At 47.0% G+C, this 24,487-nt stretch overlaps 1 protein-coding gene across 1 annotated transcript in view; it reads left to right on the top strand.

The window, feature by feature from the left end:
* EPHX2 (epoxide hydrolase 2) overlaps window positions 1-24,487 on the top strand; it is a 634,386-nt gene that overhangs the window by 190,536 nt on the left and 419,363 nt on the right. The window contains exon 7 of the mRNA XM_069233731.1: window positions 18,729-18,824. Coding sequence (XP_069089832.1) covers window positions 18,729-18,824 — 96 coding nt within the window. The remainder of the gene's footprint in view (window positions 1-18,728; window positions 18,825-24,487) is intronic.

Genomic DNA, 24,487 nt, shown 5'->3' with positions numbered 1-24,487 from the left:
TGTATTTTTGTGGTGTTATGCTATGGTGTTGTATGATTTATTGCACAAATGCTTTACACATTGCCTTCTAAGTTAAGCCTGACTGCTCGTGCCAAGCTACCAGAGGGTGGGCACAGGATAATCTTGGATTGTGTGTGACTTACCCTGACTAGAGTGAGGGCTTTTGCTTGGACAGGGGGTAACCTGACTGCCAACCAAAAAAACCATTTCTAACATTGGTGATCAGCGGTGAGGATAGGACTTGTGTTTGTGCAGTGACATACAGTAGCTAAGTATTTCACTACCTACCCACAGTTGAAGGTCAACTTGGTTTTTATCTCTTTTTTGCTTTTGGTTCTCTGATGTCCTCCTGGATACTATTGATATTTTGGACTTTGGATTTTGGTTCTTTCCAGTAAGACTTTGTCAGCAATGAGATTGCTTACCTACTCATTCTTTGTGCCTACTGACCACCTCACTAAGGCGGACCTAAGGAAGCTTTGCAGAAAATGGGGCCTTCCTGTAGCAAGGAGATCTACTAAGGCGGAGATGCTACATGCCTACATAGTCTGGGGGGAAGAAAGATGGGCAGAGAGAGAGGCAGCAAGAAACCAAATGACTAAGTACCCCTCAGATGAGGAGGAGGACTACTCAAATGAGGAGGAAGACTGCTCACATGAGGAGGAAGACTACTCAGATGAGGAAAGAGAACTAGTGGGAGATGAAGGGCTCCTAGCTCTAGAGCGGTGTTTGGAAGAGCTAGATGAGCAGCTTGAAAGGGCTGAGGCAGCAAGTCTCTTAGCCCTGGAAGAAGAAAAGATTGCAGCTCAAGAGCTGAGCTGTAAAGAGCTGAAACTGGAGGCCGGAAGGGCTGAGTCCAGTTCAGATGGTGGCAGCAAAAATCTTGCATCTAGTACTGCTGAAGAAGGGCACAAGCCCCGAGATGTGGTGCCCAACTTGAAGAAGGGAGTTGACACACCCCAGGCAGTTCAAGGGTATGAGGTAGTTCCCGTTATGCACAGGGTCCCTGAGAAGGATTGGGGAACTGGCACAGGGAGTCATATTCCTACTGGGGGGAGGGACACTTTACTGACTCTAGCAGAGAGTGACAGAGAAAAGGGTTCCCCCCTGGTGGACGTCCTGGATATAGAGTGTAGAGACATCCCAGAAGAGTATGGGTTGAGTGTCAGGGACAGACAGATACTGGCTCACCAGTCTCAGGAGGGTGAAGTAGAGTGCTTTTCCAAGGTTGAGTTACTGGGTGGTTGGGTGAAGGGTACTGTGGTTAATACATGTGAAGGGCAGAATGATGTAATTGCTGGAGAGCATATGTCTGGTCCTTATTTTCCAGAGCTACGCCAACACCAGGTGGAGTGTGAGTTCTCTGACCCCAGGGAACTTACAATGGAGGCAGACTTCTGGGTGAGTACCAGAGAGTCTGAAGAGGCATTTGGGGGTGCTCCTGAAGGGAGTGGTCTAGGTGGTTCCCAACCGAGTGTGGTGGGAAAGGATTGTAGTGTCCCAGGTAGGTCCCAGGTCCTAGAGGGTTCCATGAGGGAACACCAGGAGGGAAGCCTAGCCTGTACCGTAGGGCCACCTTTTGAGGGAAGCCCCGCAGTGTCAGAAGAACTTGGGGGGGTGACTGTAGCCAGCATCCCAACAGTTCTGGTGTCTGGCAGTACCCCTCCTAGTGAGGGGGTGCAGAAGTCCAGACATAGGGTTGAGAGGGGGTTGCAGACCCCAGTGGAGGACCTTGAGAGTCAGGGGACAGCTCTGAGAGCAGAGCCCCCCAGGAATGACCCAGGTGAAACCGTTTCTGGTTTGGGGGAAACCCAGACTCTGCCGGATGGGCAGAGGTCGGGAGACCTGCGCCAACCAGACTCTTGTGTGACCCTTGGGGACGGTATGTCCCTTGTGGGGGATGAGAGTGCCCCCCAGGAAGTCCTGGCATGCCAGGCAAAGATTCAACCTCAGGGTGGTGACTCTAGGTTGGATACCCAGGTTCAGAGGTTAAACTCTGACCTGGTGGGAGGTAGATGTGCCTCCCAAGAAGTCCTGCTGTGCCAGGCAATTGTCCAACCTCAGGGTGTTGACTCTGGGTTGGATGACCAGGTTCAGAGGTTAAACTCTGACCTGATGGGGGGTAGGTGTGCCCCCCAGAAAGTCCTGGCGTGCCAGGCAATTGCCCAACCTCAGGGTGGTGACCCTGGGTTGGGGAACCAGGCTCAGAGGTTAAACTCTGACCTGGTGGGAGGTAGGTGTGCCTCCCTGGAAGTCCTGGCCTGCCAGGCAATGGTTCAACTTCAGGGTGGTGACTCTGGATTGGCTAACCAGGTTCAGGGGATAAACTCTGACCTGTTGGGGGGTAGGTGTGCCCCCCAGAAAGTCCTGGCGTGCCAGGCAAGTGTTCAACCTCAGGGTGGTGACCCTGGGTTGGAGAACCAGGTTTAGAGGTTAACCTCTGACCTGGTGGGAGGTAGGCGTGCCTCCCAGAAAGTCCTGGTGTGCCAGGCAGTTGGCCAACCTCAGGGTGGTGACTCTGGGTTGGATACCCAGGTTCAGAGGTTAAACTCTGACCTGGTGGGAGGTAGGTGTGCCTCCCAAGAAGTCCTGCTGTGCCAGGCAATTGTCCAACCTCAGGGTGTTGACTCTGGGTTGGATGACCAGGTTCAGAGGTTAAACTCTGACCTGGTGGGGGGTAGGTGTGCCCCCCAGAAAGTCCTGGCGTGCCAGGCAATTGCCCAACCTCAGGGTGGTGACCCTGGGTTGGGGCACCAGGCTCAGAGGTTAAACTCTGACCTGGTGGGAGGTAGGTGTGCCTCCCTGGAAGTCCTGGTGTACCAGGCAGTTGTCCAACCTCAGGGTGCTGACTCTGGGTTGGATAACCGGGTTCAGAGGTTAAACTCTGACCTGGTGGGGGGTAGGTGTGCCCCCCAGAAAGCCCTGGCATGCCAGGCAGTTGCCCAACCTCAGGGTGGTGACCCTAGGTTGGAGAACCAGGTCCAGAGGTTAAACTCTGACCTGGTGGAGGGTCAGTGTGCCCTACAGGAAGTCCTGGCGTGCCAGGCAATTGTTCAACTTCAGGGTGGTGACTCTGAGTTGAATGGTCAGGTGCAGAGGTTAAACTCTGACATGGTGGGGGGTAGGTGTGCCCCCCAGGAAGTCCTGGTTTGCCAGGCAGTGATCCAGTCTGAGGGTACAGACCCTGGGCTGGAAGACCAGGTTCAGGGTGTCCCCCCGGACCTGGAGGGAGGGGCTACTGATAACAGTGCCCCTACCATGTTGTCTTCTGAGGAGGCCACTCCTAGTTGGAGGGTGCTGGACCCCAGAAGGGAGGGCAGGGGGAGGGAAGCCTCACCCCGGGCCCTAGTCCAACCTGAAGGTACATGCCCCAGGTTGGAGGGCCAGTTGCAGGTTAACAGCCCTGCACTGGTGGAGGAATGGTACAGGGCGACTTCTGTAAGCACCCTGACCATGTTGGACTCTGGGGGTACCGCTCCAGGAGGGAGGGTACAGGGCCCCAGAGGGGAGGACCAGGTTCAGGCTGTCATCCCTGACCTGGTGGAAGGGAGAGTGGTTAAAGGGTGCCCAGCACCTGGGGCTACCGCCCCCCACTCTCCACAGCCACAGTGGTTGGAGAGCTTTGAGAGGCCTGGGGCCTGGCTCTCATCCCTGGCAGCTGTCAGTAATCACTGTGGCTTGCTGTCCGGGTGGACAGAGTTATCCCTGGGGAGGGGACAAGTGTCACACCCCGGGGGTAGAGTGGGCCACACCACTGTGTTGGTCATGGTGGTACTATCCTGCTCCTGGGATACATCTGTGAGCAAAGTAAGGTTAGGTGCTGCACAGATGGGATCCGCAGGTAAGGAGAAAGGTTCCCCATGGGTTGGCTTAGTGGGCCCTGAGAGTATGGACAGAGTGATCCAATTGGAGTCAGGAAGGCGAAGAACTTGAGCATGCCCCTGCTGTTGTGGGCCTGGGTCCTTGTTCTGTCGCCTCAAACAGGGAAGTACATCAGGATAGTGATTGTTCTCCCCTGGCTTTAGGCTGGTAGGGGGTCATGTTGGACCTGGCTTTTTGACAGGGACATCCCCAAACTTTTTGCCTCCTTCCTCCTATTTTTTCTGACCTGTTGTTGTTGGCTTTTGACCTCTGGGCACTTTACCACTGCTAACCAGTGCTAAAGTGCATATGCTGTCTGTGTAAATTGTACTACTGATTGGTTTATCCATGATTGACTATTTAATTTACTTGTAAGTCCCTGGTAGAGTGCACTACATGTGCCTAGGGCAGGTAGATTAAATGCTACTAGTGGGCCTGCAGCACTGGTTGTGCCACCCACCTCAGTAGCCCCTTAACCTTGTCTCAGGCCTGCCATTGCAAGGCCTGTGTGTGCAGTTTCACTGCCACTTCGACTTGGCATTTAAAGGTATTTGCCAAGCCTAGAACTCCCCTTTTTCTATACATAAGTCACCCCTAATGTGTGCCCTAGGTAACCCCTTGAGCAGGGTGCTGTGTGGGTAAAAGGCAGGACATGTACTAGTGTGGTTATATGTCCTGGTAGTGTAAAACTCCTAAATTCGTTTTCACACTACTGTGAGGCCTGCTTCCTTCATAGGCTAACATTGGGGCTGCTCTCATACATGGTTGAAGTGGCAGCTGCTGATCTGAAAGGAGCAGGAAGGTCATACTTAGTATGGCCAGAATGGTAATATAAAATCCTGCTGACTGGTGAAGTCGGATTTAATATTACTATTCTAGAAATGCCACTTTTCGAAAGTGAGCATTTCTTTGCACTAAAATCTTGTTGTGCCCTTCAATCCACGTCTGGCTAGGTTTAGTTGACAGCTCCTTGTGCATTCACTCAGACACACCCCAAACACAGGGTACTCAGCCTCACTTGCATACATCTGCATTTTGAATGGGTCTTCCTGGGCTGGGAGGGTGGAGGGCCTGCCCTCACACAAAGGACTGCCACACCCCCTACTGGGACTCTGGCAGACAGGATTGAACTGAAAGGGGGCTTGGTGCATTTCTTAGAGACTCTTTGAAGTCACCCCCACTTCAAAGGCACAACTTAGTATAAAAACAGGGCCTCTGCCCTACCTCATCAGACACTTGCTGGAGAAGAAACCTGAACCAGAAACTACATCCTGCCAAGAAGAACTGCCTGGCTGCTCAAAGGACTCACCTGTCTGCTTTCTACAAAGGACTGCCGCCTTGCTGTTGCCCTGCTGCCTTGCTGAACTCTTGTCTGGCTGTGAAAGTGCTCTCCAAGGGCTTGGATAGAGCTTGCCTCCTGTTCCTTGAAGTCTCAGGACCAAAAAGACTTCTCTCTTTTACTTGGACGCTCCGTGCGCCGAACATTTCGACGCACAGCTTGTTTCGCGGCGAGAAATACGCCGCACTCCGACGCTGATCGACGCAACGCTCTTGGGACGATCGAAGATCCGACGCACGGCCTCGCAAGGACAACGCCGCCCGACCTCTAGAGGAGAAATCGACGCGACGCCTGCTGTGAGATCGTAATTTCAACGCGCAGCCCCGCAGATCGAAGTCTAGAGGAGAAATCGACACGACGCCTGCCGTGAGATCGTAATTTCGACGCGCAGCCCCGCAGACCGACGCGCAGCCGGAGAACAAGCAGGAAAATCCACGCACAGACCCGGGACATCTGGTACTCCCCGCCAACCACAGTAAGAGACTGTCCGCGCGCCGGAAAACGACGCCCGACTCCCCGCGTGGAAAATAACGACGCAAGTCCGTGTGTGCTGAGGAGAAATTGACGCACACAACAGTTTTCCACGCACCTCTTCTCCTGTGGCCCTCTGAGGAGATTTTCCACCAGAAACCAGGTACTTTGTGTTTGAAAGAGACTTTGTTTACTTTCTAAAGACTTAAGACACTTTCTATCACTTCTCAGTGATAACTTTACAAATTCGTATTGCAACTTTGATCGTTTTGACCTGAAGATACCCAGATAAATATTATATATTTTTCTAAATACTGTGTGGTGTATTTTTGTGGTGTTATGCTATGGTGTTGTATGATTTATTGCACAAATGCTTTACACATTGCCTTCTAAGTTAAGCCTGACTGCTCGTGCCAAGCTACCAGAGGGTGGGCACAGGATAATCTTGGATTGTGTGTGACTTACCCTGACTAGAGTGAGGGCTTTTGCTTGGACAGGGGGTAACCTGACTGCCAACGAAAAACCCCATTTCTAACAATAATGTATTGAAAATAAAAGTTTTTAAGCGTGCCTATTGCTGTATGTAGATAGGCCAGAAAAGTTGATGTGTTTCCTTACATAAGGACTAATTTTTCATGTGTGCCTATCGCAGTATGCAGCAGCGTGATAGGCAAAATTCTAATCTGAGTGTGCCCATCTGTAGTGGCAAGTATGAAGGATGCGATGGAGACAAATTTCATGTTAATATCTTTTATTCTTGCCACAAGAAATAAGGCCCACGAGCAGCCGGCCGGCCGCAACACCGCGCTTTGTTCGCGCCTCTGCCTCTCCGCCGCGCCGCCCCCTGACTTCACGACCGTCCTCCTTACAGATTGGTCGTGGCGTCATGAGGCGCCTAAACATAGAAGACAGACTAGTTCTGTCCCTCCGGCCTCGTGCGTTAACTCACGTACGACATCTCCCTTTTCAACAGAACAAGAAACTTAAGGAACTTCACCTCATAACAAAATCTTCAAACCTCTTGGGTGCTCGGATACGCCTAATTGGCCTTCTCGGAGTAACATACTGAAGTGAATTCGCCTTGACGGCGTACGCATCCTCTAGGCTTGACCCCATTACATTGTGACTGTCGCTCTCCACAGATTCGGGCCTGCAACCATTCTGTCCTGAGGCAGCCGTCAAGCCACGCCATGCCTTCTCGCATCGCTCCGCACTCCCCTGTCCACTCATTCCTGGACTGGAAGGCGTATTCACACATTCCTCCTCATCAATGACTACATCCCTGGCTTCGTGAGTTTGCCACTCGTCAACATCATCCGTGCCTTCGGCCCCATCCACACGGACATCTTTCATGATGATTTTCTCTTGCCCAGCCTTGAGCCTAACTATGTCGTCCTTGCTCCGCCACCCCGCTCCTTCCAGACAGACTGCCCCTCTTGTCACTCCTTGCACACGCACCGGGGTTTGAAACACAGACTCCCCCTTCATCACCCTGTTGGGTTTCTTCACCAATACCCAATCCCCTTGCGCTATATTTTTAGTTTTGGCTCTATTCACCATGTCAGCGTACCTCTTATTGTTTTCCTGTTTGGCCACTATTCTTGCTTTGACTCTCAATCTCTCATCAGATTCTGCCTCAATTTCCCGGTTCATGTCATACCACTTATTGAATTTGGGGGTAAGCTCACTCATGCATCTTCTCCCTCTCATCAAATAAAACGGAGTGTGTCCAGTAACCTCACTGGGCATGTTATGGAAAGTGTTCACTTTGTCCGCCAGAAACGCTTTCACATTCATGTTGGAAGCGATCGCCTGTTGCACGCCCTCTTTGAGGAATCTATTCATACGCTCAACCTGCCCATTGCTCTTCGGGCTGTACAGTGGGGGTTTCTCCTGCTTAATCCCCAACCTGGACAGAAAATCCGTCATCCGCCTGGACACTAGCTGGGTGCCGTTGTCCGACACCATGATCTTCGGCTGTCCCTCAATCGCGAACATTTTCGTCAATTCCTTGATCACTCGTTCAGTGGTAACTTCCCTGACGAACTTGTAGTGAATCCATTTGGAGAAGTAATCCGTAAGGACGATGAGATGCCTACACTCGTCAGGTAGCCTTGTAAATGGGCCCGCAAAATCAATGGCAATCTTGTTCCACGGGCCGGCAGGTATGTCCACCAGCTGCAACTCTCCTTTTGTCGTCTTCCAGTGCTTATCGGCCCTTAAGCACGGTCCACACCGATCAATGAATCTGCTGACATCGCTGCACATCCCTGGCCACCAGTAGTACTGCTTGAGGAGATTCTTTGTAGCGGTATTGCCCGGATGGCCTTTATGGGCAATCCTGATTAGCTTGTCTCTTAAACTTTCCGGAGGTACAAACAGCTCGTGTCTCTTCACAAAGCCGCCTTCGATGGTGAGTTCGGGACTAATCTGTTGGAAACTTCTGAGTGCCCCGTGCAAGTTCCGGATAGGGGGCCAATGAGCCTTCATGTGGTCCATCACCCTCCGCATAGTCCCGTCCTTTTCCTGAGCCGTCAACCATTCTTCCTCTGATATGGATCCCTCGCACATGGCTGTTGCGTCAACCATTGCCACAACGCACTCCGTGTCGTCCAGGGAATCATTCTCCTCATCCGGGATCGGTATGCGAGATAGGCAATCCGCCCTGCAGTTGAGGCCCCCTTTGATGTGTCTGGCGGTGAAGTGATATTCTTGCAACTTAGACAGTAGACGTAGGAGCCTAGAACTGGCTTTGCCATTGCCACGTCCTTCACCGTCCATCATGTATATCAAGGGTTTGTGGTCGGTGACTAATTCGAACTCCCTGCCCCACAAATAATTTCTCAGTTTCTCCACGGCCCAGACGCACGCGAGCGTCTCCCGCTCGATGGTGCTGTAGTGCTTCTCTGCTTCGCTCAATGACCGCGATATGAATGCAACAGTGTTCTCCTTCTTCCCTTGGAATTGGCAAAATACTGCACCGATTCCCTTGGCACTAGCGTCAACCGTGATTACATTCCGGAGGTCCTTGTTGTACGGTCGTAATACTGGGGCCGCGGCGATTGCCTGTTTGACGGATTCGAAGGCAGCGCTTTGTTCCTGTGTCCACGTATACTTTTCGTTCTTCCGTAGCAGTTTCCTTAGAGGCTCCACAGTGGTTGCGTATCCTTGCATGAACTTGGAATAGTATTCGCTGAGTCCCAGGAACGATCGCAAGGCGTCTTTGTCTCCTGGGCAAGGGGCATCTCGTATGGCCCTCACTAAATCATCTTTCGGCGCGATGCCATTTGGGGTAAGCACGTGCCCTAAGTATTCTATCTTGTCTTTCATGAATTTGCACTTGTCTTTGGAGACTGTCATCCCCCTTTTTTGTAGCACCTCCAACACTCTGCGCAGCAGTTCTAAGTGCCCCTTCTCGTCTTCCGTGTGTATCAGAATGTCGTCCTGAAATGCTTCAACCCCCTTCATATCGCAGAAGAGGTGGTCCATCAGCTTTTGAAAGACGCCTGAGGCCGATGCAAGGCCGAATGGAAGACGGATGTACCTGTATGCTCCAAACGGGGTAATAAAGGTGGTAAGTTCCTTGGATTCCTCCGTGAGACATACCTGGTGGTATGCAGACTTCAGGTCTATCAGGGTGAAAAACTTCGATCCTGCTGTGGCCGACAATATCTCCTGAATGTTGGGCAGGGGATGGCAGTTCACCAGGATATTTCTGTTCAGTGACCGCAGGTCTACACACAACCGAATGTCCCCTGTCCTCTTCTTCTTGGACACCACGATTGCAGACACCCATTCTGATGCACCTGCTTCCTCTATTACTCCTTCCCTTTTCAGCTTATCAAGAACAGCCTTAAGCTCCCCCCTTACTGAAAGAGGAATCATTCTGACTTTGTGTTTTATTGGTAGGGCACCCTTTTTTAACCGTATAGCATGCACAAATCCTCTTACACACCCTACCTTGTTTTCAAAAACGGAGTCAAACATTTCGAGGACCTCAGCTAATCCATCATGTAAATCATCAGGCTGCACATAATTGACCCAGTCATCTCTCAGAACAATGGGATCTTCTGCCCCAGGGACTAGCATCACACCTAGCTTCGCCAGGTCCTTCCATCCCACAAGGCTCCTCCCATTTTCAGCCACATATATCTTTGTTCTCACAGTGCGCCCTCGAAAGGTGAGGAAGTCCCAGAAGTAACCTTTCATCACAATGTCGTGTTCCCCGAAGGCCTTTGGACTCACATCCGTCTCGTGCAGTCGTACATCTTGCCACTTCGAATCAAATGTCCTATCAGAGATCAGGGTAAGGGGGGAACCAGAATCAGCCGTAAATGGCAATTTTATCACACCAATCATGACGGAGCCAATGGGACCCTTCACTCTACCGTCTTCACCAACAATGGACAACACCATGTCCGCATCCGCATCAGTATCATTCTCGCTTACCGAGCTCACTTTCATGCCCGTATTATATTTTTTTGCTTTGCATACTGCCGCAAAGTGGCCCCACTTCCTGCATTTAGAACAGCTTTTGCGCACGGCAGGGCAGGCCCTGCTATCCGCTAAGTGATCTTTTGACCCACATCTATAACAGACGAGCTGCCTCCTGCCTCCCCCTCTATCACTCGCTGCCCTTTCTGAATTTCCGGGCACATGTTTACGGCTGTCCTGTACATAGAACACATTTGAAGCCTGACTAGTGTTCGCCAGTTCCTTGGAAGATACCATGGAGCGTTCCACTGCCTTTGCAATGGCAATTACGTCCGTCAGCGAAGGATTCCTGCATGAAAGCAAACGTTCCTGCACTTTCTTTGAATGGCAGTAGAACACCACCTGGTCTCTAATGTACGTATCAGTCATCACTGCAAATTCACAATCTTGAGCTAGAACACGTAGACATGCAATATACTCTTCGATAGTCTCTCCTTCCTCTTGTTTCCGCAGTGCGAATTTATGGCGCCCCACCATGATGTTGCACTCCTCTGCATACTGCAACTCAAGCCGCCGTACAGCCTCCTGGTACTCATTCAGCGGAGCTGTGGCTCCATGGGGATTCACATATACCGGCAGGCTATCGAAAACCTCTTGTCCAGCCTTCCCCAACAGTCCGAATAACAAAGACTTTTTCCGTTCGGGGCTATACCCCTGACCATCAATTGAGATAATATAGTTCTCAAATGCGCGCAGCCATCCTTTCCACTTCATGCATGGCTTACCAGGAGAGTCCAGGAAGAGAGGAGGCACGCAGATATGACCTGTCTGCGACATGGCCGGAAAGCGGGAGGCTACTGGACTGCGCAGAACGGTAGGAGTCGTCAAAGTCAATCGTGTGGAGACCGCAGCATCAGCGCCTTAGGGGTTGCATGTAGTCCCCAGTGAAGGGATATCAGCGCTTTCCACTGGCCTCCCGAAACACCAGGTAAGGTGGGCTACACTCGTGGGCCTTGGTAGAAGCTGTGATCCTCGTCGCCATTTGTAGTGGCAAGTATGAAGGATGCGATGGAGACAAATTTCATGTTAATATCTTTTATTCTTGCCACAAGAAATAAGGCCCACAAGCAGCCGGCCGGCCGCAACACCGCGCTTTGTTCGCGCCTCTGCCTCTCCGCCGCGCCGCCCCCTGACGTCACGACCGTCCTCGTTACAGATTGGTCGTGGCGTCATGAGGCGCCTAAACATAGAAGACAGACTAGTTCTGTCCCTCCGGCCTCGTGCGTTAACTCACGTACGACACCATCGCAGAAAAGACACTCCGTATTTAATTTATACGTGTGAACATATGCGTGCCTATCACAGTATGAAGTAGCGCGAGAGGCAAATACCAAGTTTTAACAGGCAGTGCATGCCTATCGCAGAAAATCTCAGTGGTGATACACTGAGCCTCCTAGCTTCGGTTCGTTGCTAAGCAGTGGTAAAAAGAAAAGTCTTTGTGGAATTCGCGGAGGTGCGACTGACTAACTCCACAGCGCGTCATTAGGCAACTGAAGATTACGTAGTGGTAGGCGTCTTCGTGTCTCCACAACACATTACCAGGCACCAGGAGATTGCATTGCGTTGTGTCGAGACGTTGCTAGGCAACCACCCTCGTCTCCCAGAACACTCATCAGAGAAACCACAACAAAGTCCGTAAAATGTCAGCCCGAAACACTCAGGATTTCCACACAACACCACAGCCTCAGCTCGATCACTGTTGACTAAACCACTGTTTGTTGCTCAAAAACAGCAAATGCCTGCCACTTTTTAAAACTGCTTCACACTTATAGAAAAAAACCAGGATCCATTGCAGTAAATGCTGTGCCGAATTTGAGATGTTAGTCTCCGTAGGGTTCCTTCCACTCGTCGCCAGTGTTACATGAAGCGTAGATTAGTTGAAGTAAATTATCTATATTGTCACGTTAAAGTACAGGCCTTATAAACATCTCATCCACCGCACCTCCTTTTCATGTCCTCTCTCTACTGGTCTCCTCTATTCAAATACTAACATTCCTTTTGGAACCCAAGCAGGTCAAGGTTCCATGATGTAGTGCTAACCTCCAATATAAATATATATTTAACACTCATCCCTAACACTGTGCCTAAACCTATCCTAATCTGCCACTCGATCCCTAACTCTAACCTGACAGTGGTATTACCCTAACTATAACCCTAAACCTCACTTACCCTTGCCTCATCTCTTACCATCTCTAGCCCGCACAATTAACGTATCCATACTCTTAACCCTAATCCTAACACTATTCATAATATTATTCCTATCTCTAACCCTTATCCAAACCATTACCGCACCATGTACTCCAACCCTCATCATAACAGTATCCCTAACTTTAGGCATATCCCTAGCACTTATCTTAACCACAACTCTACCTTTAACCCTACTGCACACCTTTAAACTAACCCTTAAGCTAACCCTAGCCCTGTCCATCACCAATTTTAAATGTTTTTTTTTTACAATTTGAATTTGTCTTTGACTAAATGCTTTTACCTTTTGCTTTCTTCGATTGGTGTTCTAACTTCTATTACAAAAAAAACCTCACCTTTTATTTCGAAATTTAGATTTCCTACGTAGTTATTTAATACAAGTGAATTAACCAGTTGCTGAGTCATTTCAACTTCATCTGTGCATATACAATTTGTGTAATATGTCCCAGAGTTTAGGATAATGTATCAGACAGGCATAATAAACAGATAAAAAGAGGTAGCCAACCTTCTGCTATCCAGATAAATGATGCAGTGCTTAACATTCAGTTCGGGTGCTTAGCCAAGCACTAATCCTCTTATGTTTTAGCCTTCCATATACTTCCCAGGCATCTGCGAGTGGCGTAGCATATCAAAGGCAATATTTCTTAATGTTCTACGGTGCCAAATCTAGTGATCCCTGTTTCCTTTACATCCCAGGTACTCTCCATTAATGAAGGTGCATGCTTACTGATGTCCTGAGATGCAGTTTTTGTTAGTTTCTGCCTTTTGACCCTATATTCCCGATCAAGATATCGAAAGCACCAGCCCCAGAGAAAAAATATAAGGGTTGCCACTGATATTTAAACTCTAGAGACAGCCCTGGTGTGATGCATTTCAGGCCCAAGCAGTGCTGCATTGAATGCTGTAACCATATCAGATACCTCTGCACCTTTTCTGTTTGAAAATTATCTTTTCCAGAATTTTTATTGCATTTCTCCACAAATAGCAGTGTCCGGAATATATCCTGTAGAAGCAAAGGTCATAATCGACAGGCAATGCTAGCTTCATCAAGGCACCTCACCAATAATCCATACCTTAGAAAAGCATTTCTACTACCCCATCTGCGTGTAGGGTTTTGTGTTAACTGCACCCAACCTGCTAACACTCCCAACACAATAGCAGGCAGTGAGCATAGGCAAAGCCTCTTTGGTAAGAAAGAAGGGGTACAGTGAAATGTAAAACTATAGGCATCCCAGGAGCGAAGAAGGATGTTTGTGGATGTAGACATTCTGAAAGACAAATTTAGAGTTTTTTTGTTGTTATAGCTTGGATTAGCCACAACTGTGATGATGGATTGACCATAGACTACTAGGGCACTTGCCAGAATGGCATCGATTTTATATATTAATATATTCTCTGGCTCTTAATTAATATAAATGGTTGTAGAATTTGGTTTAAATACATCAGGATTGAAATTGGAGCTGGTCATCAAGGCATATTTAATAAATAAAGAAACACCATGGGCCTTATTACGAGTTTGGCGGACAGTTTTGCCCGTTTGCCGAACTTCGACAGGGAAGTCAGAGTGGCTACCTCCCTGCCGGACCCATTGTGAGTGTCTGCTTGGTCAGCGGTGGAAACCGGAGTTTACACCTGCTGGCCTAGCGGGAAACAGCCTACATACAGCATTGTCTCCGGCTCGTAATGGAGCTGGCGGCAATGCTGTAGGATGCAGGGTGCTGGCCAAGGGGGCCCCTGTACTGTCCATGCAAAGTGCATGAGCAGTGCAGGATGCCCACTGTGGCCCCCTGCACCCATTCTCCGCCATCCTTTTCATGGCAGTACTACCTCCATGAAATCGCTGACAAGGTCGTAATCCCCAGGGCACCGCCAGACTGCTGGGATCTCTGATCCTAACGGTGCTGGCGGTCCCACCGTGGCATGACCGCTGTGGTCATAATATTGCGCTTGGTCCGCCACAGGGGGTCTGGTGGTCAAGTGACCACCGGACTCGTAATCGGGCCTCATGTGTCTTGTCTGCAGCTTTACGCCTGCCCACCTGCTTCACAGTTAGAAGAGAAATCCTGATAGGGAGACTAAAGTAGCCTGTTTGTAACAAAAAGAAAAGATATCTTCAAACTGTGCACAGTGTCAAAGGACGCAGAAAAAGAAGAGACCTAAACATTCCTTTGCATTGATAACCTTTTTTCCTTACCACAGGGTAACACTTTTGCAAATCAATCTCAATAAGATGGTTAAATAGGTGTATTTTGTACTACAGAGGTACTTACATTTTAAGTACCATCTCTTTATGTAACTAGAGCAGTGCTGGTGGTTGCTGGTGGTGAAGAGGGGGACTTGGTTTTGGGCACTAGAACTAAGGGAGCGAAAGGCAAAAAAGGTAAAAAGGAGGATGTGAAGGATAGGAAAAATATGATGAATAGAGAAACCAGACATTAAAAAGAACCATGAGAGTCAGATAAAGAGATAGGAGGTGTATGGAGGTGGAAAAAATATATATTGGTTGTAGTCCAACTTTGGTATTCAAGAAAACCTGCATTCGGCAGCAAGCTCTTAGGGAAATCTTTGGGTAATTTGCTGTTATTTATTTTTACAAATAAAGCACTAGGAATAAGTAGACATCACCAACTTTCTTCAGTTTGTACTTTCTTTGTACTTTCAATAAATTATAGAACTCTAGACCAACAGGGAATGACTTCAATGTAGAGACCAAACCTAGTACCAAACTGGGCTGGTCTTGTGAGTACATTGAAATGTTTGGTAAAGTTATTTAAGCTCCTGATATGAATGACATATGGTCACTTACAATGGGTGAAGGAAATACTAATATCTGCCTTTTTGAGGATACAAACATTTGGTGGCAATTATTGACTGTAGGTTGATACCCCAATCATCGTAAGAGTGCAGGCTGGACATGTTTTGATGCAGCTGGTTCAGTAAAAATCCTGGACAATATTTGATGAGTTCCAAGTGGCTGCGATGACAGCACATGATTGTGTGTTTTTTGTCGTTGTGCAAGTAGATTTAAAGCCCTTGGAGTGTCTTTAGCATGTGATAGTCAGCTAGTGATTATGATTTGACCTTCTGCCCCTGAAAAGTCCTTCTTTTCCATTTAAGGTTGTGAAGATCAAGGTCTAGCAGTGAACAAGTTTAATTCCAAGTCTGGAGAAGGGTCAATTTGGCAAGTTCTTTGTCAGCTTTTCTTACCAAAAGGGCTAAGGCTTTGGTGAGAGATTCCAGAAATGGGTTAAGGGAGTCGGATAGGGCATTGAGTTTCTCCTCTTTGAGGAGACGAACATAAGCTACTACGAAGAGCAAGCTTGGGACTCCTCTCTGGGCTCACCATTGTCACAGAGCACAAAAAAGTGGTTATGGAAAAGCAGTATGTACCTTGCAAATGCTGCAATCTGTCTGGACAGGATAATGCACAGGGGTTGTAAACTTAGCATAGCTGTTGCTCCAAGGTTTTTGGAGTAACAGCTATGCTAAGTTTACAACCCCTGTGCAACCAGGTAGCATGTGTCTTACTTCCTATCTTACAAGGCAGTTTTAGAGCTGTCCTTTCAGGAAAGCTCAGACTGAGAATGTTCTGAGCTACAGAGGTTTGCATACCAGACTGCACATGATAGAAATGCAAATAGAATTTTCAGCTGCCAGGGATTCTAGATATTGTCTGATATTTTCTCATCTCAGACTTCATAGACATGGGATGGAAGCCTCTCAGCTCTGTCTACTTTTAGGTTGCAAACCTACCCCACCAGAGCGGACTATTTGAATGCCACTGTGCAAAGTGTGAAACCAGTTTCATGAGATTGTTGAAACCCTTCAAATCTTGTTTTGTGTAAACTGAACTCCCAATTTTCATTGATGCCCTTAGGCTCTGAGCCCCATGTTCTTTCTACCTCAGGCTAATACAATATTTTCATAGACAAGGTGGTAGATCGTTTATCACTAAGCAAGATTTTGGATCCACAGTTTGACTATGAGCCATCTCTTCCTATACTCCTATACTTCTGGAGCAGAATAAAGATTGAATAGTTTGATTTCTGTGTAATTTGATGTGAGATGCTACATTTACCAAACCAATGAGATTTTACACTCCCCAAAGTGAGTCTAGTAGCTTTTGATATTTAGAATATTACTTTGTAATCCTGTGGTCCACTTCTGTCAGTGCTGTGCCATGTAGTACTGCCACCACTTTTTGGATAGTAAATTTCTGCTTGGAAGTGGTGGTAACTACGGGGCAGTGTCTCCTTGGCGTTAAGGAGAGACTGAACCTTCATATGTCCATCTCTCCCCCAAACCTCCTGGTGTCTCCTGTTGTCTGTCTCCCGACGTCTCTCAGTATCTCCTGTTCCCTTGCCTTCATATTTCTCTTGGTACCCATATCTCCATGTATTCTCCCATGTCTCTGTCTTTTTGTGCCCGATTCTCATCTCCATGTCTTTCTATGCCTCCCAGCCTCTATGGTTCCCCAGAATTTCCGACCCAGTGTCTATGGTTCCTCAGAATTTCCGGGTGTCCATGAGTCCTAGTGCCTTTATCTCCATAGAGACTCTCAGTAACTGCCTCAGTGTTATTGTCTGCTCAGTGACCTAAGTCTTTAGTGTCTCTTTGTGTTCACGTCTACCCACTATCTTCTTGTGTCTCCACAGTACTACCTTATGTTTCTTGTGTCTGTGTTCCTCCATGGCTGTTTTGTTCCAATGTCCATATCTGTCCAGTGTCCATGTCTCTCCTTCTATGTCTTCCTATGCCCCTATTTGTGTCCTAGTGACTAGCTCCCCTCATTGTCCATGTTTACTCAATATTTTCTATTGTTCCCTCTGGCTTCATGATTGCTCTTCTCCTTGTGTCTCTGTGTCCATGTCTCGCCAGGTTCTCAGGGTCTGTGTCTCTTAGTGTTTGTGTTCCCCAAACCCCCAGTGTCTGCTAATCCTCACTGTCATCCCATACCTACCTGGTGTTTTTTCATGTCTGTTTCCCTATGTCTCTGGTCTGTGCATCTCTGTGTCTCCAGAATGAGGGGGTCATTCAGACCTTGAAGGTACCGCCGACAAATGACCGCACCGCGGTCAAAAGACCGCGGCGGCCATTCAAACATTTCCGCTGGGCCGGCGGGCGCTCTCCAAAAGAGCGCCCGCCGGCCCAGCGGAAGTGCCCCTGCAACGTGGACGCCGGCTCAGAATTGAGCCGGCGTAGTTGCAGGGGTGCGACGGGTGCAGTTGCACCCGTCGCGTATTTCAGTGTCTGCAAAGCAGACACTGAAATACTTTGTGGGGCCCTCTTACGGGGGCCCCTGCAGTGCCCATGCCATTGGCATGGGCACTGCAGGGGCCCCCAGGGGCCCTGCGGCACCCCCTACCGCCATCCTGTTCATGGCGGGTTTCCCGCCATGAACAGGATGGCGGTAGGGGGTGTCTGAATCCCCATGGCGGCGGAGCGCGCTCCGCCGCCATGGAGGATTCAATGGGGCAGCGGTAAACCGGCGGGAGACCGCCGGTTTACCCTTTCTGACCGCGGCTGAACCGCCGCGGTCAGAATGCCCTTGGGAGCACCGCCAGCCTGTTGGCGGTGCTCCCGTGGTCGGTGACAGGTCAGAATGACCCCCTGAATGTCTGTGTGTAACTAATTCTGTGTCTCATCATGTTTGTGTCTCATGCTCTGCCACGTGTCGTTGGGTATCTCCTTGCTGTTTCTATATAAGGATGTCATCCCCTAGAGTGTCTCTCCGTGTCTCCTGTCTAGAATCTGATGTATTAGTTTCTTGCTGGGTGTCACTGTCATGGGATATTCGTTGCAAACATATACAAGGAAATGCTCTCAATTTCTTTTAGAAATACGTAAGGGAAACCTTTCTGTATTCTGTAAAATACTCTGTCTGGAACTCTGTCTGGATTGATCTTTCAAAGCAGCTTTTTAGTTTGGCCTTATTTCCTTGAAAGTACCAACTTTTTACCATCCAGCTATGGTTCCTGATTGGCAATCTGTTCTTCAGTATGTGGTGATAGGAAGGATCTTGACATTATCTTAAGAAATGTCAATCACTGGTAGTAACCTTGTTATTCCAAGTCAGAAAATGTTGGGTCCCATAACATAACCAAATCTTTAATGAGCTACACAGATTCATGTACATGCCAATGTTTTATAAAGAGAGTGAAATGTTTAGTGGTGGCACATTAAGAGGCTTCAGGGGCATGCTTGTATGTCGCTTTCTCACTAATACATGCTTCATTGGTGTTCCCTGATCCCATGGTCAGCACTTCTAGGCGCTGGAGTAAAAGTAATGCTGTGACGAGAGTTTGGTAGATTATTTTGGAAACCTTCATGTAGTCCATGTCCTTTTTCTTTCCTCTAGCCTGGTGTCCAGATACACTATGTTGAAAAGGGAAACGGCCCAGTGTTGTGTCTTTGTCATGGATTTCCAGAGAGTTGGTACTCGTGGAGATACCAGGTAAGATTCTTTCTAGCCTCAACTTTGAAAGTAGTGTACCAGTACTTAAATGTACATTGTTCCTACAATCTCTCAGAGATGGCTTTGAAATTGCACTTTTTTTCAGCCTGGACATCGACTATAGAATATTGTACGACACTAATATCGTAGAACCACTATAGAGGGATACAATATTGAAAAGTAATTATGTATAGATTTCCTATATCTAACTCCACATCTATATACCTTGACTAAGTGTATATCGCCAAGGTACATAGATCTGAGTTAGGAATAGCAAATCTATACTTCCCTAAGTGCACTTACCTTTCGATATTTTGACCCTTGATATTTTGTGCATGATATTAGTGTGCCACAGTATTCTTGTACTCGATATTTGAGAGAACAGCCATTCTGCTCTGTAATTACATGCGTTTACACTGGTAATGGAAATTACATGGGAGTAGAAGTCATTCCTTTCAAATGTAGTATGTAGTTCTCTTGCCCTGTAGAACTTTTGGAAGAGTAAGAAGATCAGTGTAATTTTACAGTAAATAATGAGCAGTGTTTATCAGGTGCTTTGTTGTCAAGCACGTACACAAAAGGATAGCGTCAGGCTTTCGCTGGCCTGTAATCCGATGTATCCAAGTTATTTAGTCCCTAATCCTGGGGCAGAATGCTGCTCTGCAGCGATTCTGAACTCCAGGGCCGGATTGCGAACCCAAAGCTACCCTGGCAATTTAGTCAGACCACCCCCCACCCCACCCACAGGAGAGGTGGCGGGGCTAGAAGGTGTGCAAGCACAAGCTTGCTGCTGCTTTTGTTACTGGGGTCTAGTATTTCAGCACCTCTGCAAAACTGGACTCCAGTCACAAAACCGGCCCCCACCGCTGCAAAACCGGCTCCACCCTTCCAGCCCACTGAGAAAAGGCCCCATGCCCACTACAGCCAGTCTGGCCCTGCTAAACCCCACTGTTGGCAAACAGGATCAACTGTGGCTTGTGCCTGTAGCAATTTCCACTCCTGTTGAAGAATTGAGTGGTACTGAAATAAGGCAAATACACAAGGCACATCAGTAGGGGCTTCTATGTGCTAACACAGAGTCACCTCAGGTGGCCCCAAACTCAGCCCAAGTTGATGTTTCAAGGAATGCAGTGCTCAAGATGTCAGACCCAGGTTAATTCCCACCAGGGAGGCATTTGAGCAGTATCTTGTGGGTTGTTTTGTTTGTTAAGGTCTACGGACGGGTGTGCTGCTTACTCCACTCCTCAAGTGATTATGTTTCAAGGGGCCTCAAAAGCAGAGGGCAGATCAAATGGCTTACCTTCAGCAGGACACAAACAGCTGCTTGGCTGACAAGTGTGTAGATGGCTTTGCAAGCAGTGGATAGTTTGACTGTTGCCTTGGCTGAACTGCGCTACAAAGAAGGCTCTGGATCCGTTACCCTCACTTGAAATGCCATAGAGGGATTCTCCATCTTTAGCAATCTACCATACCAACAGTACTGCCATCACTGTCCCTTTGTTCTCAGGTGTCTATCTTCTTTCCTTACAAAATCAGGAATCTACCTACCAATTTTTTTCCTTTATCCTTGTGGCAGTGATATCTGCGACTTCTCTATCTACATCACTGAACCCAACAACTACGACAGCTTCTTTCACATATTTTACTCCTATCTCCTAAGATACCGCATTCTCCATATTGAATTAAAAATAAAATAGCTAAATATATTAGTCCTATTATTTGCTGCTCCCTGCCTATTTTATGCAACACTCTTTGACCTCTTGCACGGACAAAAGCACGAATGGTTCTACTTAATAAAAACACAGAATATCCCAATGTTTTAGCTAATTTTTATCCCTTATCACTTTTACCCCTCCCTGCTAAAATTACAGAGAGTAGTGTAAATTTAAAACTTTCTTCATTTAAAGAAACTAACAATATACTTGATGTTCTACAGTTTAGATTTCACCACAGGTTTGACACTGAAACTGAATTGGTCTCTGTAGCGGTTTGTAGATGCTGTAGGTGAAAATAAATACCCTATCCTCTTAGTACTGTTGACTGTTTCAGGTGTAGTATCTCACAAAATTTAGCTCAGTCGCCTCTCAGGCATTAGCATTACAGGTTCAGCCCTGGCATGCTTTTCTTCCTTTAGCCAGACTTTCTCAAGCTGAGACCTTGGACCCTTTTGGTTCCTCAATTAAGTGGCCCATTTTGGTGTTTCTTGGGTCTCCTCCCTGAGTCCCATGGTAATCAACATTTATGTCATTCCACTTGCAGATTTAATCCACACTTTTGGGCTGAAGTTCTGCAATTATGCAGATGACACTCGTTTAATCCTTAGACTAGATGGGGTTCTCCCATCTCTGCAGTCCCAGTTTGAAAGCTTATTGTGGAAAGAGCCAGGTAGGGGAACTGAACTCACTTGGTTTACACATTAATAAAACAGAGATTTTAGTAACTCCTCTACTTGGGCCACTACTTTGTGTTTTAGGATTTAGGCCCCACTTACCATCCTTGTCACTTTTACATGGAACATGGATATAATTTTTCACAATAAACTCTCCTTTGATACTCACAAAGATAAACTCACTTTTAACTTCTGTTTTCTATAGAGCAGTATCAAGAAAATCATTCCAATTTCACATAAAAGTTGAAGAAAAAACAAATCCTTTCTATGATTGGACTATTGTCTCTTTACATTGATCTTACGACCCACAAATTAGCCTGACTTCATTACATCCAAACTTATGCTGCAAGTCTCACTCTTACAGGTGTTCTAACTGGATGATCGTCTCCATATAGAACCATATCTTTTATTCATGGACCTGGACCAGCCTCTCTTGATGAGGATTCAAGCTGGCATCTGAAAGTCACAGGATTGTCCAATGTCCTCTTGTAATCTTCCAGCCACCAACCTGAGGGTTCCATCCAGCATTAATTGTTACAACCTGCCCTGAATGTCCCTTGGAAAATCAGAAGAGCTTGAACGATGCTTGCAGCCTCTAGAGGGGAGTCACCAACACCAATGTATCTCTCTGTTGCCTATGCTGTGAGCCTTTCAATCCATGAGAAAGGTGGGAATGCATATCCCATGGATTTGCTCCAGGCCTGTACAAACTCATCTGTAACTTCCACCCTGAGATCTGGTCTCCGCTGAAGAACCACAGAAGTTTATGGTCCAGCAGGTAGACAAAAAAATCTGTCTGGCATGGATCCTACTTGGCCATTATGCTCACGATGACTACTGGAATCAGTTTCCAAGCACTGGAATCCTCCAGATGTCTGGAGTTACAATTGAACCTCCTAGGCACGTATTCCATCTGCATGGAGATCTTTCTGTCCAGGCAAAAATATCAGAAGTCCTAGCAAAGTCCTTCAGGTGTTTGGGTGTAGCATGGCTGGAACTATCCTCCTCTTTCCTGGAGAGAGCTCACCTCTATATTAACTCTGTGTCCTCCTCTGAAAAGGAAAGGGGCACATGGGTTTTCTCCTTTGTATGGTGGAAACCTTGTATTATTTGCAAATCCCACACATCACCTGTGAACTCCCTCCATTTGAATAGACAGTGGGCAAGCCTTCCAAAATCTTTTGGTAAAAAAGAAAGTATATTGTTTACATGAAAATCTTCCTGGGGTGTTGCTGCTCCATGAAAGTTTCCTCTGTTGCTGCATCCTGTACAGGCACCTATGGTTAAGAAGAATCCACCAAACTTTCTAATGTTTTGCCATTGGAATGGCCTTTTTGCTTGAAAAGTTTGAGAGACTGGGTTATAGGTGGCCAGTGAGCACCCTCTACATCTATTTGCCCTACTTTAAACCTTGTGACCAAAGCCTTCTTTCACCCACTCAGAAAAGAGTAAGCCCTTTGCTATTAACAAACTGCATTTCTAAAGTTATTACTGACAAAAAGCACCCAAACGTTTAGTAAACATATTCCAGATCAGATTTGGAATTAGTCCAGCATGGCACACGGCCAATCAGTGGCAGCACCCTCCAATAGAAAATAATGGAGACAGGGACATGAAATAACAACCATCCGAAATAATGTTAAAATAAACAAATTGATTTTGATTCCTTAAAAAATATATAGATTTAATTAAATGTAAAAAAAAATTAAATAAAGAATTATTATTTTTTTACAATGTTTCTATGCACTTTTTGTAATTTAAAAAATAATGTAGCTTTTTAAAAAATAATTAAATTAATTTAAATTACTTCTATACATTACTAAATATTTTAATACATAAATAAATATAAACATTTAAATTAGGTAGTTTAAATCTTTAAAATAATATCTAAATTTAATCTATTTAGATTCCTTAAATATTTATTTCAAAATTAAGTTTGTAGTGCTATAGCGTTTTTTAAATTTTGTTCTATATTTAAAATATATAAAATCAAATTAGTTTTATGAAAAATATTAACATAATTTAACTTTTTAAAAAAAGTTTAATAAAATTAACTTTGTCCTGTACTTTCGCATAAGGAGATCTGCGCTTCGGTGGCAGAGATCTCCTCCTACTTGGGAAGTGTTACTAGAATTAAGTTCACTTCTTTTGTCTTAGTTGGTTATTGTCTTGTTCTTTCACTTGTGCTGTCATGTTATTTTAACTTAGATTTGCATTATTATAAGTATTGATGATCTACCTTCGGAATCTAATGCCAAAAACAATTTTGACGTTTGTGCATAGTCTCTTATTATATGTCCTTCTTCGTGATTCAGAAAAACTCCTTTCCTCGTGGTTTTTTGGCACATTCAGACAGAGCACTGTTAGTTGATGTGGGGTTGAAACATGTGTTCTAAATACAAAGGCTGACATGCCAAATCTACCAGACACACGTCTTGTAGGCCGACACCAGAGTGAGGTAGAAAAACAATCAAATGAGAACCGTGTCCCTCACTACAAAAAAGTCCAGGCAGATTCTCTGGGCTACAGTGTACAGCATTGGCAGGGTGAGAAGGCAAATGCAATTGTGAGAGACAGTGCCACTCCGTGATAGACACAGTTGTGTAACAAAGATTAGATTAGTATTTGTAAAGCACAAGGTTCACTTAGAAGAGCATCTTGGCACTATGTCAAACTACAAATAGACTTCAACAACTGTTAATGAGATGGGCTGACAAAGTACAGCATTTTACAGAGTCTTTCTGAAAGATAAGTGCTCTTGCACCTGCCGTAAAAAGATGGCAGATGATTCCAAATAGATGCAAAATGTCTATTGCACCTGCCAGCGTTTCCTGTGTGCTTGATTCTTGGCACATTAGAGATAGAGACAAAGGGCTCCATTATGAGTTTGGCCGATGGAAAACTCCATCCGCCAAACACCCGACAGGGTGGCGGCCACCTACGAGGCGACCTCCCCGCCGGAGCTATTATGGGTTTCCTGCTAGGTTGGCGGGCGAAAACCTAAGTTTCCATCTGCTGGCCTAGCGGGAAACAGGCTACAACATTCTCTCTGGCTCGTAATCGAGCCGGCGGCAATGATGTCGCCTGCAGGGTGCATGGGCAGTGCAGGGGCCCACCTGTGGCACCTGTTCTCCGTCAGCCTTTTCATGTGAGTGCTACTGCCATGAAACCGCTGGTGGAGAACGAGGTCGTTATCCCCAGGGCAGCGCTGCTGGCAGAGCTGACCTGGCGGACTAGGACCTCCACCACCACCACACCGCCAGGATCCAAGATC

This window comes from Pleurodeles waltl, chromosome 5, assembly GCF_031143425.1.
Source record: "Pleurodeles waltl isolate 20211129_DDA chromosome 5, aPleWal1.hap1.20221129, whole genome shotgun sequence".
NCBI classification, from domain to species: Eukaryota; Metazoa; Chordata; class Amphibia; order Caudata; family Salamandridae; genus Pleurodeles; species Pleurodeles waltl.
Note: the sequence above shows the minus strand (reverse complement) of the source record. Positions and strands in the feature narration are given on the sequence as shown.